At 38.3% G+C, this 14953-nt stretch overlaps 1 protein-coding gene across 1 annotated transcript in view; it reads right to left on the bottom strand.

Moving 5' to 3' along the window:
* SHCBP1L (SHC binding and spindle associated 1 like) overlaps positions 1-14009 on the bottom strand; it is a 36485-nt gene extending 22476 nt beyond the window's left edge. The window contains exons 1-5 of the mRNA XM_023247661.2: positions 13501-14009; positions 11909-12058; positions 2238-2452; positions 1192-1278; positions 666-884 (exon numbers count right to left, since the gene is read on the bottom strand). Of these exons, the coding sequence (XP_023103429.2) occupies positions 666-884; positions 1192-1278; positions 2238-2452; positions 11909-12058; positions 13501-13923 (1094 nt within the window). The 5' untranslated portion in view covers positions 13924-14009. The remainder of the gene's footprint in view (positions 1-665; positions 885-1191; positions 1279-2237; positions 2453-11908; positions 12059-13500) is intronic.
* Between the last annotated feature and the right edge of the window lie 944 nt (positions 14010-14953).

The following is a 14953-nucleotide window of genomic DNA, read 5'->3' as shown; positions in this document are numbered from 1 at the left end:
GTTGCTAGACATGTAAAATGTGGCTCAAAATTCATAAGGCAAAGAATGCATACAAGTGGAACACATTAAGAAGGGGTTTAACAATCTAGTATGAAATAGTCAGAAGTCCTTTGGCCCTGTTCAAAATTTTCCATTAATTTTGAAACCATAAGCAAGTATTCCTATTTCCCCTGTATCTAAAACAAAGACAGGAATATATACTTTACTGCATAGTAATGTAAAAATATTTTAATACATTTTGAAGTACTCTGGAAAATGATGCTAGTTAAATCTACATTGTTTTATTTATCATAAAAACAACTTATCAACTTAATGTTGGTTAGAAAAGAAGAAATTATGCGGCAGGAAAATTAACCAACCTTCTCCTTTACTTTTATGTGGTGGAGATCTGCCTCCTCTTTTCTTAGGCTCTAGCCAAAATCAAGAAGGTAAAGATGAAAGATAAGGAAAGAACTAGATTGAAGACACTTTTTTAAATCTGAAATTCCAATGATTTCAGTGAATTCAGTTATATAAAAATAATTTTCCAATACTGGTAGTTGTACTTTGTTCTTATCTCAAAAATTGGACATCTAATTTTATAATCTACTTCAATCAGGGTAACATATGATATGATAAAAGAATGACCATGTCATCTTTTTGTTTAAAATGGAACAAATTATTACCGGAGGCGTAAATCTTCCCACATTTTCAATAATCCACACAGCATTACTATCTCATAGTATTTTTTCCAGCATTCAACGGTCTCTGCTGCAGATGGATCTTCCTTAATATTGCTCTGATACTCGATGAGTTCAACACGTTTATTTTTATACTTCTCCAAAGTTTTTTTGAAACGTTGTGCAATAGGACCAGGTATGGTTCCATCTTGTATATCACACCACCTGTAAAGTATCAACATAATTACAATGTTTATCTTATGTAATGTGCTGAGTAAGTTTTTTTTTTAATTTTTTTTAACTTTTATTCATTTTTTGAGAGACAGAGAGAGACAGGGCTTGAGTGGCTTGAGGGGCAGAGAGAGAGGGAGACACAGAATCCAATGCAGGCTCCAGGCTCTGAACTGACAGCACAGAGCCCGACATGGGGCTTGAACTCAAGGACCATGAGATCTTGACCTGAGCTGAAGTCAGACGCTTAACCGACTGAGCCACCCAGGCGCCCCGTGAGTAAGTTTTTAACTATACTTACAAATTAATTCTTTCTTCAATCAAAGCAGTATAATTCTCACAACTTTCTTCATCATCCCAGTCTCTCCAAAGAAAGTCATAAAAAAACCTATGACGAATAAAATTAATAAAAAGTGATCAAAAAGAGCCAATACCACGTATAGAATTAAAAAGACATTCTCATGTCAGAATTCTTTATATGAATTCTAAGAAAATACATATATATTTACAATTTTTAAATGTTTTATTTATTTTTGAGAGAGAGAGAGAGACAAACAGAGCATGAGCAGGGGAAGGGCAGAAAGAGGAGACACAGAATCCAAAGCAGGTTCCAGGCTCTGAGCTCTGGGGCTTGAATTCACAAACCATAAGATCATGACCTGAGTCAAAGTTGGACACTTAACTGACTGAGTCACCCAGATGCTCCAGAAAAATATTTTTAAATAACCTTTCAGTGAACTAATATTAAAATCAAACCTTTATTTTTATTTTATTTTTTTTAAGTTAATTTGAGAGAGAGAGAGAGAGAGCAAGTGGAGAAGGGGCAGAGAGAGGGAGAGAGAGAGAATCCCAAGCAGGCTCTGCACTGTCAGTGCAGAGCCCAATGTGGGGCTGGAACTCCCAAACCATGAGATCATGACCAGAGCCAAAATAAAGAGTTGGACATTGGGGGCCTGGGTGGCTCAGTCAGTTGAGCATCCGACTTTGGCTCAGGTCATGATCTTGCAGTTTGTGGGTTTTAGCCCTGCGTTGGGCTCGGTGCTGACAGCTCAGAGCCTGGAGCCTCTCAAAAATAAATAAACATTAAAAAAAATTTTTATTTTAAATGGACAGGGGCATCTGGCTGGCTCAGTCAGTGAGCACGTGACTCTTGATCTCAGGGTCATGAATTGGGTGTAGAGATTGCTTAAAAAATAAACAAAAAAACAAACTTTAAAAAAAATGGACAAATTTAATTCAGCAGTGAGTAAAAATTAAATCAATAACTATTATAAAGTTCTTATACACTTACATATTAACTTTTTGAATATGATAATTTTAACATTAAGAGGTAAAAAGGTCAAATACCTTACAACTTCCAAAGCCAAAGCAATATCATGATTATCAGAATCTTGTCCTTCAACAGGGTAGACTTCCAAGAGAGGCACACTGTGCTCCAGTTCTTCCAAAATCTCATTGACCAAACCCCTTGGAATATTTGCAATATTAGAAGAAAAGGGCTCAGCAACAGATACAGTAACTTTGAAACAAGATGATGAGCTTTGATGTGGTTTACAAATTACCTAAGATAAATATTATAAAATCTGTAGTTACAAATCAAAACAAACCACAAAGATTTTTTCCTCACACATGATGTACTTATAAAATTTCTTCTTTTAAATTTTACGATTCCTTTAACCACACACACAAAGTCATTATAGATCAATATTAAATAAAATAACACAATTTTTCAAAGCCCACATTTTTTTAGTTCCAGTATAGTTATCAGTGTTCTATTAGTTTCTGGTGTACAATATAGTGATTCAACAATTCCATATACCACTCAGTGCTCATCAAGATAAGTGTTAATCCTGTCCACCTATTTCACCCATCCCTCCACCCACCTTCCCTCTGGTAACCATCTGTTTGTTCTGTTTGTTCTGTATAGTTGAGAGTTTTTTTGTTTGTCCCTTTTGTTTTCTTTCTTTGTTTTTTCTCTCTCTCTCTTTTAGTTTTTATTTATTTTGAGAGAGACAGAGGGAGAGTACATGAGAGCAGGGGAGGAGGGAGGGAAGGAGGGGAAGAGAGAGAGAGAGAGAGAGAGAGAGAATCCTAAGCAGGCTCTGCACTGTCAGCGCAAAGTCTGACTGACGTGGGGCTCAATCTCATGAACCATGAGATCATGACCTGAGATGAAATCAAGAATCAGACACTTAACTGACTGAGCTACCCAGGCGCCCTTCTCTTATTTTCTTTATTAAATTCCGCACAGGAGTGAAATCATACAGTATTTGTTTTTCTCTGGCTTATTTCACTTAGCATTATACTCTCTAGATCCATCCATGTTGTTGCAAATGGCAAGATTTCATTCTTTTTTTTTTTTTTTGTGGCTTCATAATATTCTATTACGCACACACACACCCACACATTGTCTTTATCCACTTATCTGTCACTGCACACTTGAGCTGCTTACATAATTTGGCTATTGTGAACAATTCTGCAATAAACACAGGGGTGAATTTATCCTTTTGAAGTAGCGTTTTTGTATTCTTTGAATAAATACCCTATAGTATGAATACTGGATCACTATTTCTATTTTTAGTTTTTTGAGGAACCTCCATACTGTCTTCCAATGGCTGTACCAGTTTGCATTCCCACCAACAGTGCAAAAGGATTCCTCTTTCTCCACATTTTCACCAACACTGTTGTTTCCTGTTTCTGATTTTAGCCATTCTCAAAGGTGTGAGGTAATATCTCATTGTATATCTCTGATGATGAGTGATGAATATCTTTTCATGTTTTCATGTCTGTTGGCCATCTGAATGTCTTCTTTGGAGAAATGTCTGTCCATGTCTTGTGCCCATTTTATAACTGCATTATTTGCTTTTTGAGTGGTGACTTTTATAAGTTCTTTATATATTTTAGATACTAACCCTTTAGCAGAAATGTCATTTGCAAATATCTTCTCCCATTCATTAGGTTATCTTTTAGTTTTTTTGCTTGTTTCTTTCACTGTACAGAAGCTTTTTATTTTGGTCAAGTCCCAATAGTTTATTTTTGCTATTGTTTCCCTTGGCTCAAGAGACCTATCTAGAAAAATGTTACTATGCCTGATGTCAGAGAAATTACTGCCTGTGCTCTGTTCTAGGATTTTTATGGTTTCAGATCTAACATTTAGGTCTTTAATTCATTCTGAGTTTATTTTTGTGTATGGTGTGAAAAGAGGTCCAGTTTCATCCTTTGGCATGTTGCTGTCCAGTTTTCCTAGCACAATTTGTTGAAGAGACAATCTTTTTCTCATTGCATATTCTTGCCTCCTTTGTCAAAGATTATTGACCATATAGTTTATTTTGAGGTTTTCTATTATATTCCATTGATCTATGTGTCTGGTTTTGTGCCAATACCATACTGTTTTGATTACTACCACTTTATAAAGTATATTTTGAAATCTTGGATTATGATACCTACAGTTTTGTTCTTCTTTTTCAAGATTTCTTTGGCTATCCAAAGCCAATGGAATTTATAGTTCTGTACAAATTTTTGGACGACTTATTCTAGTTCTGCGAAAAATGCTATTGGTATTCTGATAGAGATTGCATTAAATCTGTAGATTACTTTTGGGTAGTGTGGACATTTTAACAATATTTGTTCTCCCAATCGATAAACATGGAATATCTTTCCATTTTTTGTGTCATCTTCAATTTCTTTCATCATTGTTTTCTAGTTTTCAGAGTACAGGTCTTTCACCTTCTTGGTTAAGTTTATTCCTGGGTATTTTATTATTTTTGGTGCAATTGTAAATGAAACTGTTTTCTTAATTTCTCTGCTACTTCAGTATTAGTGTATAGAAAAGCAACACATTTCTGTATACTGACTTTGTATCCTGAAACTTTGCTGAACAATCAGTTCTAGTATTTTGGTGGAGTCTTCAGGATTTTCTATATATAGTATCAATCATAAATAGTGAAAGTTTTACTTCTTTCTTACCAATCTGGATGTTTGTTATTTCTTTTTGTTGTCTGATTGCTGTGGCTAGGACTGCCAGTAATATGTTGAATAAAAGTGGTGAGAGTGGACATTCATGTCTTGTTCCTGACCTTAGGGGAAAAAGCTCCATTTTTCACCAGTGAATATGATGTTAGCTCTGGATTTTTCATATATAGTTTTTATTGTGTTGAAGTATGTTCCCTCTAAACTTACTTTGTTGAGGGTTTTTATCATGAATTTGGATATCCTTTGTCTTACTGATGTTATGTACCACATTAATTGATTTGTGAATACTCAATAACACATCCTAGGAACGAATCCCACTTGGTTGTGGTAATATTTTTAATGTATTGTTGGACTCAGTTTGCTAATATTTGGTGAGGATTTTTGCATCTATGTTCATCAGAGATATTGGCCTGTAGTGCTCTCTCTCTCTCTTTAAATTTTTTTAAAGTTTATTTATTTATTTTGAGAGAGACAGACAGCATGAGCAGGGAAGGGGCAGAGAGAGAAAGGGTGAGAGAGAGAATCACAAGTAGGCTCTGCACTGTTGGCATAGAGCCCGATGTGGGGCTTGAACTCATGAAATTGTGAAACCATGACTTGAGTCGAAATTGAGAGTCAGATACAGCTGACTGAGCCACCCAGGTGCCCCCCCGCTTTTTTTTTTGGTATTGTTTTGGTATCTGGTTTGGTATCAGAGTAATGCTGGCCTCCTAGAATGAATTTGAAAGCTTTCCTTCCTCTTCTTCTTTTTTTTTTTGGGGGGGGGGGATAGTTTGAGCAGAATATGTATTGTCTCTTTAAATGTTTAGTGGCATTCACCTTTGAAGCTGTCTGGTCTTGGACTTTTGTTTGTTGGGAGTTTTGTTGATTACCAATTCAATTTCATTGCTGATAATTGTTCTGTTCAAATTTTCTGTTTCTTCCTGCTTCAGCTTTGGTAGGTTATATATTTCTAGGAATTGATCTACTTCTTCTAGGTTGTTCAATTTTTTGGCATATAACTTTCCATAATATTCTTAGCATCTTTTGTATTTGTGGTGTTAGTTGTTATTTCTCCTTTTCTATTTCTGATTTTGAGTTCTGTCTCTTTTGATGAGCTGGCTGAAGGTGTATCAATTTTGTTTACCTTTTCCAAGAACCAACTCCTGGTTTCATAGATCTCTTTTATTGTTTTTTTTTTTTTTTTTTTTAGTTTCTGTTTCATTTATTCTGCTCTAATCTTTACCAACTCCTGCATTCTACTTGCTTAGGGTTTTGTTTGTTCTTTGTCTAGCTCATTTAGGTGTAAGGTTAGGTTGTTTGAGATTTTTCTTGCTTCTTGAGGTGGACTTGTATTGCTATAAACTTCTTAGAACAGCTTTTGCTTCATCCCAAAGATTTTGGATGCTGGTGTTTTCAATTTCATTTGTCTCCATGTAATTTTTTATTTCCTCTTTGATTTCTTGGCTAACCCATCATTGTTTAGTAGCATGTTATTTAACCTTTAGGTATTTGTGGTCTTTTTAGATTCTTTCTTGTGGTTGATTTCTAGTTTCACAGCATTGTGGTTGGGAAAAGATGGTATGACTTCGGAATTTCTGAGACTTGTTTTGTGGCCTAACATGTGTGATCTATTCTGGATAATGTTCCATGTGCATTTGAAAAGAATGTGTATTTCACAGTTTTAGGTTGGAATGTTCTGAATATATCTGTTAGATCCACCTGGTCCAATGTATCATTCAAAGCTACAGTTTCTTTTTTGATTTTGTCTGGTAATCTATACATTAATGTAAGTGGAGTGTTAATTATAATATTACTATCAATTACTTCCTTTATTTTTGTTATTAGCTGTTTAATGTATTTGGATGCTCCCATTTTGAGTGCATAAATATTCATAATTCTTATATCTTCTTGGTGGATTGTTTCCTTTATGATTATGTAGTGTCCTTTGTCTCACTGCAGTCTTTGTTTTAAAGTCTATTTTGTCTGATGTAAGTATTGCTACCTGATTTATTTTCACTTCCAGTTGCATGATAAATGCATTTATGTCCCTTCACTTTTATCTGCACGTGTCTTTAGGTATGAAATGAGTCTCTTGTAGACAGCATACGGATGGGTCTTGCTTTTTATTCCATTTTGTCACCCTATGTATTTTTATTGGAGAATTTAGTTTTTTAACATTCAAAGTAATTATTGAAACTGGACCACTTTCTTATACCATACACCAAAATAAATTCAAAATGGATTAAAGACCTAAATGTGAGATCTAAAACTATAAAAATCCTAGAGGAGAATACAGGCAGTAATCTCTTTAACATCAGCCATAGCAACTTCTTTCTAGATATGTCTCCTAAGCCAAGGGAAACAAAGGCAAAAATAAACTATTGGGATTTCATCAAAATAAAAAGCTTCTGCACAGTGAAGGAAACAAGCAACAAAACTAAAAGGCAACATACTGAATGATAGAAGATAATTGCAAATGACATATCTAATAAAGGGTTAGTATCCAAAATATATAAAGAACTTACAAAACTCAACACCCCAAAACTGAGTAATCCAATTAAAAAATAGGCAGAAGACATGAACAAACATTTCTCCAAAAAAGACATTCAGATGGCCAGTTGATACATGAAAAGATGCTCAGCATCACTGATAATCAGGGAAATACAAATCAAAATTACAAGAAGATATCCCCTCACACCTGTCAGAATGGCTAAAATCAGCACTACAAAAAACAACAGGTGTTGGTAAAAGATGCAGAGAAAGGGGAACCCTCTTGCACTGCTGGTGGGAAAGCAAACTGGAGCAGCCACTCTGGAAAACAGTATGGAGTTTCGTCAAAAAGTTAAAAATAGAACTACTCTATGAACTCCATGATCCAGAAATTGTACTACTAGATATTTACCCAAAAATACAAAAATACTAATTCAAAGGGATACATGCACACAAAGGTTTATAACAGCATTGTCTACAATAGCCAAATTATGGAAACAGTGTCCATCAATTGATGAATGGATAAAGAAGGTGTGGTATATATACACAATGGCCTGTTATTCATAAAAAAGAAAAAAATCTTGCCATTTGCAATGACATGGATAAAGCTAGAGAGTATTATGCTAAGTGAAATCAGTCAGAGAAAGACAAATACCATATGATTCCACTCATTTATGGAATTTAAGAAACAAAACAAATGAGCAAAGGGGGAAAAAAAGAGAGGGAGACAAACCAAGAAACAGACTCTTAACTAGAGAACAAATTGATGGTGACCAGAGGGGAGATTGGTGGGGGGATGGGTTAAATAGGTGATGGGGATTAAGGAGTGCACTTGTGATGAGCATTGGGTGTTGTATGGAAATGTTGAATCACTATATTGTATACCTGAAACTAATATTACACTGTATGTTAACTAACTGGAATTTAAATAAAAACTTTAGGGGCACCTGAGTGGTTTAGTTGGTTAAGCATCTGACTCTTAATTTCGATTCAGGTCATGATCTTGTGGTTCGTGAGTTTGGTCCTGTATTGGGCTCCATGCTGACAGTGCGAGCCTGCTTGGGATTCTCTCTCTCTCTCTCTCTCTCTCTCTCTCTCTCTCTCTCTCTCTCCCTCTCTCTCTGCTCCTTGCCTGCTTGCTCGCTCTCCCTTTCAGAATAAATAAAACTTAAAAAAAATGTTAAACATTCTCTAAGCTTACTGATAGTGACTATACATGCTTTATATACAGATGTTTAAAAATCAACCATAATCCTATCAACAAAGGTAAACAACCACCATTAACCTTTTCCAGCTTCATTCTACATACTTATATAAGTTACATAATTGGATTGCACTGCATATCTAGTTCTATAATCTTTTATCTTACATACACATTGAGCACTTTCCTAAATCACTAAAAGTTTTTTGTTAATATAAATTTTACAACTACATAATATCCTATCTTATATCATCCTTTATTTGACCAGCATCCTATTATTAAAGTTTTATGGTATTCCCAATTTTTAATTTTATAAATATCACTTTGATCCCTCAATATATAAATCTTTTTCTGCATTTCTGATTTCTGTAGAATAAATTTCTAGAAATGAACTTTTTCATTTTTATTTATTTTTCTGTACGGGGGGGTCTATTTATTTATTTTTATTTTTTCTAGCTTTATTGAAGTAACTGAAATATAATGGGTGAACTATTTTAAAATTCTTAATATATTTTGGCAAACTATTTTCTTTCTTTTCTTTTTTTAATGTCTTTATTTATTTTTGAGGCAGAGAGAGACAGAGCATGAGCAGGGGAGGGGCAGAGAGAGAGGGAGACACAGAATCCAAAACAGGCTCCAGGCTCCCAGCTGTCAGCACAGAGCCTGACACAGGACTCGAACTCACAGACTATGAGATCATGACCTGAGCTGACGTCGGACGCTTAACCGACTGAGCCACCCAAACGCCCCTTGGCAAACTATTTTCTACAAAGGTTATAAAACAGTTTCCTTAATTTGTGGAGCACTTTGTAACCAAGATTGAAGATATGCCAGATTTCCTTCCAATCATATGTTTCCAAATTTTTTCTTTGTTATTGTGTGAATCTGTAGCAGGCAGAATAATGGCCCTCAAAGATATCCATGCCTTTATCCTGGGAATCTGTGAATATATTACTTTACATGGTAACAGGGACTTTGCAGATGTGATTAAGGTTAAGGAATTGAGATGGGAAAGTTATCCTAAATTACCAAGTTAGGCCCATTCTAATCACAAGTCTTAAAAGACATGCACCTTTCCAACCTGCAAAGAACCAGAGAGATACAGTCTGAGAAAGACTTTGAAGTTGGATGAAGGAGACAAGTCATGGAATGCAGGCAGCTCCTAGAGGCTGGAAAAGGCAAGGAAACAGATTCTCCCCTAGAGCCTCCAGAAGGGAATGCAGCCTTGCCTACATCTTCATTTTAGCTTACTTGGGCCCATGTTAGATTTTTTTCTATAGAATTGTGAGATAATAAATTTGTATTGCTTAAGCCACCAAACTTATGGTGAATTGTTGCAGCAGCAATAGAAAACTAATAGAGCATCTAAAGAAAAAGACTCAGAGAATGAGGTCCGTAGAAATAATTTATTCTGACTTCAGAACAAGGAGCATTTTATAGCACTGTTGATACTTCAATCCAAATAAGATTAAAGAAGCAAAGGCAGACAAAACAACGTCTGAATTGTGCAGCACTACCTTAAAAAGGTCCCAAGAGCTAGCTTCACCGCCACATTATTCAAAGAATTAGAATCTGCCAATATGCTATTCTGCTTTTCCCTGTGTTCTCCCCATTTTCTTCCTATCTTTCTAATGATTAAAGGTCTTTGGCAAACCCCTAGCAGATTCTAAAGCAACCTATCTGTGATCCTGCTTGCTACTTTTGGAGTGGGAAAGACAGCAAAAAATCAATGGATTGCATGTAAAACCTTAGAACTTGATAGAATTTCTAGGTAATTTTAAGGATCTTTAAAGGTTTTATAGAGTAGAGGGTCTATCATGAAGTGTTGTGAGAAAAGCCAAGCCAACCATATGCTAGAAAACCATCCTCTTTATTTCAGTCAGAAATGCCCTGCTTTAATGTGATGTGTGTATCAGGCTTCCACATAACTTGACTAAAAAAATCCCAAACTTACGCTACCAATATATATACATTTAAGATAATGATATAGTACTACCTCCTCTTATTTTATCCACATGAAAAAGTCAGAGAAGTCATGAAAGTTCCAGGGAAAAGCTACACAAAATCTGGAGATAAGCAAACCTCAAAGAACACTAAAAACAGAACATTATTGAAAAATAAATCCCACATTTCTATTATTATTTTTTTTGTAGTCTCTATGATTGAAAATATGCCATTCTTTATCTGTAAAAATACCACTAACTTACTTTTCCATAGAACATAGAATTGAATTGTTTTCAGGTAGTGTGCAATGTAATGAATTTCAAACACAAATTTTTCTTGTGACCAAAACAGCAGATTTGAAATATCTGAGGCAAGGATACCATTTGTGATTATAGATATTAACGTCTATACAAGGATAATTAATCTCTAAGGGAATCAAACTTATGACATCAAATATGCCACAATATTTAACCTATAGCATAGACTTAAAAAAGCAAAATCTTACCAGATGAAGTGTTGGAAGTTGATGCATTATACTAAAAGGGTACCTTTTCATAGGAAGAAATTTCAAATTTTACCAATAGTTTTCTGATCCACTATTTCTGTCCTAATCTAATTTAACCTCATAATTCAGATAAATGAAGATCAAAGGGAAATGATGGGAAAAGGGGGCCCAAGTCTGTTACAGCCTAAATTACTAATTTTAAAGAAATGAACTTTTGAGGGGCACCTGGGTGGCTCAGTCAGTTAAGCATCTGATTTGGGATCAGGTCATGATCTCACAGTTCGTGAGTTCAAGCCCCACGTCAGGCTCTGTGCTGACAGCTCAGAGCCTGGAGTCTGCTTCAGATTCTGTGTCTCCCTCTATCTGCCCCTTCCCCACTTGCGCACTCTCTCTCCCCAAAATAAATAAACATTAAAAAAAAAAAAAGAAATTCACTTTTGTTATTTAAGCAACTGAAACTAAGCTAATAAATATTGTCTGATACAGTAGATTCCATTTCATGATTAACTGTGCACAGGTAAATGGATGCTAATATCCCCCTTTTTATTTATATTTTAATTTTTTTATGTTTATTTTTTTTTTAGAAAGATAGAGTGTGAGCAGGGGAGGGGCAGAGAGAGGGAGACATAGAATCTGAAACAGGCTCCAGGCTCTGAGCTGTCAACACAGAGCCCGATGCGGGGCTCGAACATACAAACTGTGAGGTCATGACCTGAGCTGAAGTTGGACGCTTAACCAACTGAGCCACCTAGGCACCCCAACTTCTTTTTATGCTATTAATTTGCTTAAAAACTTAAAATGGACACAATCTTTGTCAATCTCTGTTTAAGTATCAAAGCAACAAATTAGTAAGGTCATATTTTCATCATAAAAAGAACTGATAATTTCACTCAAAAGAACAAAGATCAGGTAAAAATTATTTACCTCAACCAGTATACCAACAAAAGGGATAGAAGCTTCTTCATATTTCACAAAGAATAACTCAGGATTAGTCTTCCAGACTCCAAGCCATTTGTCTTTCAACTTTAATTTTTCTGACAGATATTTACTCATAGCCCCATCAGCATCTTCTGCCTAGCAAAAGAAAAAAATATATATGTAGAAGGATATGTATAAATATTTTTACTGATTTCTATTTAAATATGGGACCAATATACCCTTAAATAACTTTAAAAACCTGGAAAGTCATAGATTTTAACTGAATTTGTGTTTACTGGAAATATAAACATTAAAACCTTAAAAAGATCTATTCACTCAATAGAGTCATTCAGTGCTGAGACATCTACTTGTTATTTATATTTAAGTAATTTGTTTTATTAATCCACTGAGGAGGAAGAACTGCAATTATACCCTTAAAAATAGTAATTATCATATTAAAAATAGCAATTATTTTTTGAACTTTAGAGATATAATAACCTATTTAAAACATATTCATACATAAAAATTTAAGACAGCACTCCACTCTATAAACAAACAAGCATATTAAGCATTCAATAAATGCTGCCCATTTGATTTTTTAAATTTCAATTCCACTACCTCAACTACTGTGAAACTCAGTCATTACACCTCTGATTAATGACACAATAATTTATATATATAAACGTTTTTCAACTGCCTTTCAGAGACTTCATCTTCTCCAACCCTCAGTATCAGATATAATTAGGCCATTAATAGTGTCCTAGTTTTATCGTAATGGTGTTTTTATTTTTTCGTTTAAAATTTTTCTTAATGTTTATTTACTTTTGAGAGAGAGAGACAGAGACAGAGCGCAAGTGGGGGCAGAACAGAGAAAGAGGGAGACACAGAATCTGACAGAGCCCGACATGGGACTCGAACTCGTGAACTCGGACATCATGACCTGAGCCCAAGTCGGATGCTTAACCGACTGAGCCATCCAGGTGCCCCGCGGCCCCTACAGGTTCTTTACCTGCCCCATCCGTTGGAAATTAAGTTTCTATTTTTCAATTCTGATTATTATCGGTGCAATGAATATCTTTGTACACAAAATCTCTTGCTATAACTTAAAAAACAACAACAAAATAGGTTAGAATCATATTTGCTCTAGTCAGTGTTGCCAGGTACCGACGGATCTTGGATCCGAAACATCATTCCACCTCGCAGACTCACGTCTGGGAACCGCGAAGTGTAGACCTGTTCAGTCCGGGAGCCACAAAGTGTCGACACGTTCAGTACTGTGCGGTGGAAGTCAAGGCTAAGTCATCGTATCTCAAATCGTCAAATGGGAACACGTAAGCTGTAAACCTGGGCACCGGTGAGGCCTATCGATCTCCGGGTGTTGGAAGCTCCCAGAAAGCTGGGAAGCGCTCCACCGCGCCCCCCCCCTAATCGATGATGGCCCTTGGGACGGAACTCCTAACGGTAACGCGCTGGGGCCGGGCCGGGTGCCCCGGGGAAGGCGGAGGCCCCGCCGACGCCGAGTCACCTGAACTCTGGGAACCGCAGGCTCTGTCGGTGCCCCGCGGGGAGGACCCCGCTTCCTCGCGCCGGCCTCTCACCTTACAGCCCTGCAGCACCTCGTCGCAGTAGAGCGCCACCTTCTCGTCGCGCCACATCCCCCTCATGGGGAACATGCAGACTGGGGGCAACGGCCGCGCCTCCTCTTCATCCTCCTCCGGCACCGACAGGAGGGGCTCCTCCTCCTCCACCTCCGCCCCCTCCTCCTCCCCCACCTCGGCCCCCTGGGCCCGGGCCTGGGCGTGAGAGGCCGGCCGGAGCTGCAGCCGCCTCCGGGCCGCCTCCCGGCCCGCCTTCGCCTTCACCGGCCGCGGGGACGCCACCACCGACCGCACCCGGGATGCGGCGCTCTTCAGGGTCCCTACCGCCCCGGTGGGCGCGGACACCCCTTTCTCGCCTCGCCTGTCGGGGCTGGCGGTCCGGACGGAGTCCTCCGGCCCGGGAGCCCTGGCCCCCGACGCCATCTCTCCACACCGCAAGGGCCGGCTGCGGCCGTTGGCCGCTTTTCCCGCCCGGAGCCCGCTGGCCAATGGGCCGGCAGCACCTGCGGAGCCCGCAACGAGCGCAGGGACCTCGAGCGGCGCCAGGCAGGGGTGAGTGAGGTGGGGGATGGGGTGTTCGGGTGGGGGTGGGGGCTGGGGGGGCGCGGCTCCGGGCGGGAGCGGGGTGGGGGGGCGCGCGCGGGGTGCTGCGGGGCGGGGCCGAGGTGGAGCGTGAGGCAGTCGTCGCGGCGCCCCCGCTAGATGGCGCCCCCACGCATAATGCTCCCCCTACTCCGCGTCGCCGTTCCCCGTGGAACCACCCGGTGACAGAATTCTCCCCGCAGGGCCCTCCTACGTCTTCAGGGTACTTGTGAGCCCCCCCCCCCCCAGGTCATCAGGACCTAACTAATACACCTCCTACCACCGCACACACGCGTGTCTGTGCAAACACAACCAAAAAGAAAATTTAGTCTTTACACTGGAGACCATAGTACCTGTGCTCATAACCAAAGGACACTCAAGTGACAAATCCAGAGACCTAGATTTTACCCTATCTAGTCACACGGGTCCCAAAAGAAAGCTTGCTTTACATTTTGAACAAGACACTCATTTTCTGTCGCAAAGGATAGGTTAGTCTATTTTCATGTCTCTGCTGTGCTGCTCAAAATTCTCATAAACGAGTATTTTATGTAACCGTTCAACTAGACTCAAATTTCCAGCTGGAAATTTTGCTGTGTGCAAACTACAAATGCCCTCACAGTAGAGGTCTGCTCAAGATAACGCATTTTGGAGAAGAACAGAGACCACTGGTTTCTGTAACATTACTGTTAAAAGTACATGGATCCAGTTGGAATACTTTCTGTTTACACTCCAGCCCTGAAGCACTGTGCTAGGGCCAACAGCTCCCACAAAGAACAGCATTGGGAAAACACCTGCCTTCCTTCACACTTATCTGGAAGGACACTGTGTTAAGTTTGGAGTTTATTTTGAGGAAAATATTAGTATTCATGTT

Source organism: Felis catus, chromosome F1, assembly GCF_018350175.1.
Source record: "Felis catus isolate Fca126 chromosome F1, F.catus_Fca126_mat1.0, whole genome shotgun sequence".
NCBI lineage: Eukaryota > Metazoa > Chordata > Mammalia > Carnivora > Felidae > Felis > Felis catus.
Note: the sequence above shows the minus strand (reverse complement) of the source record. Positions and strands in the feature narration are given on the sequence as shown.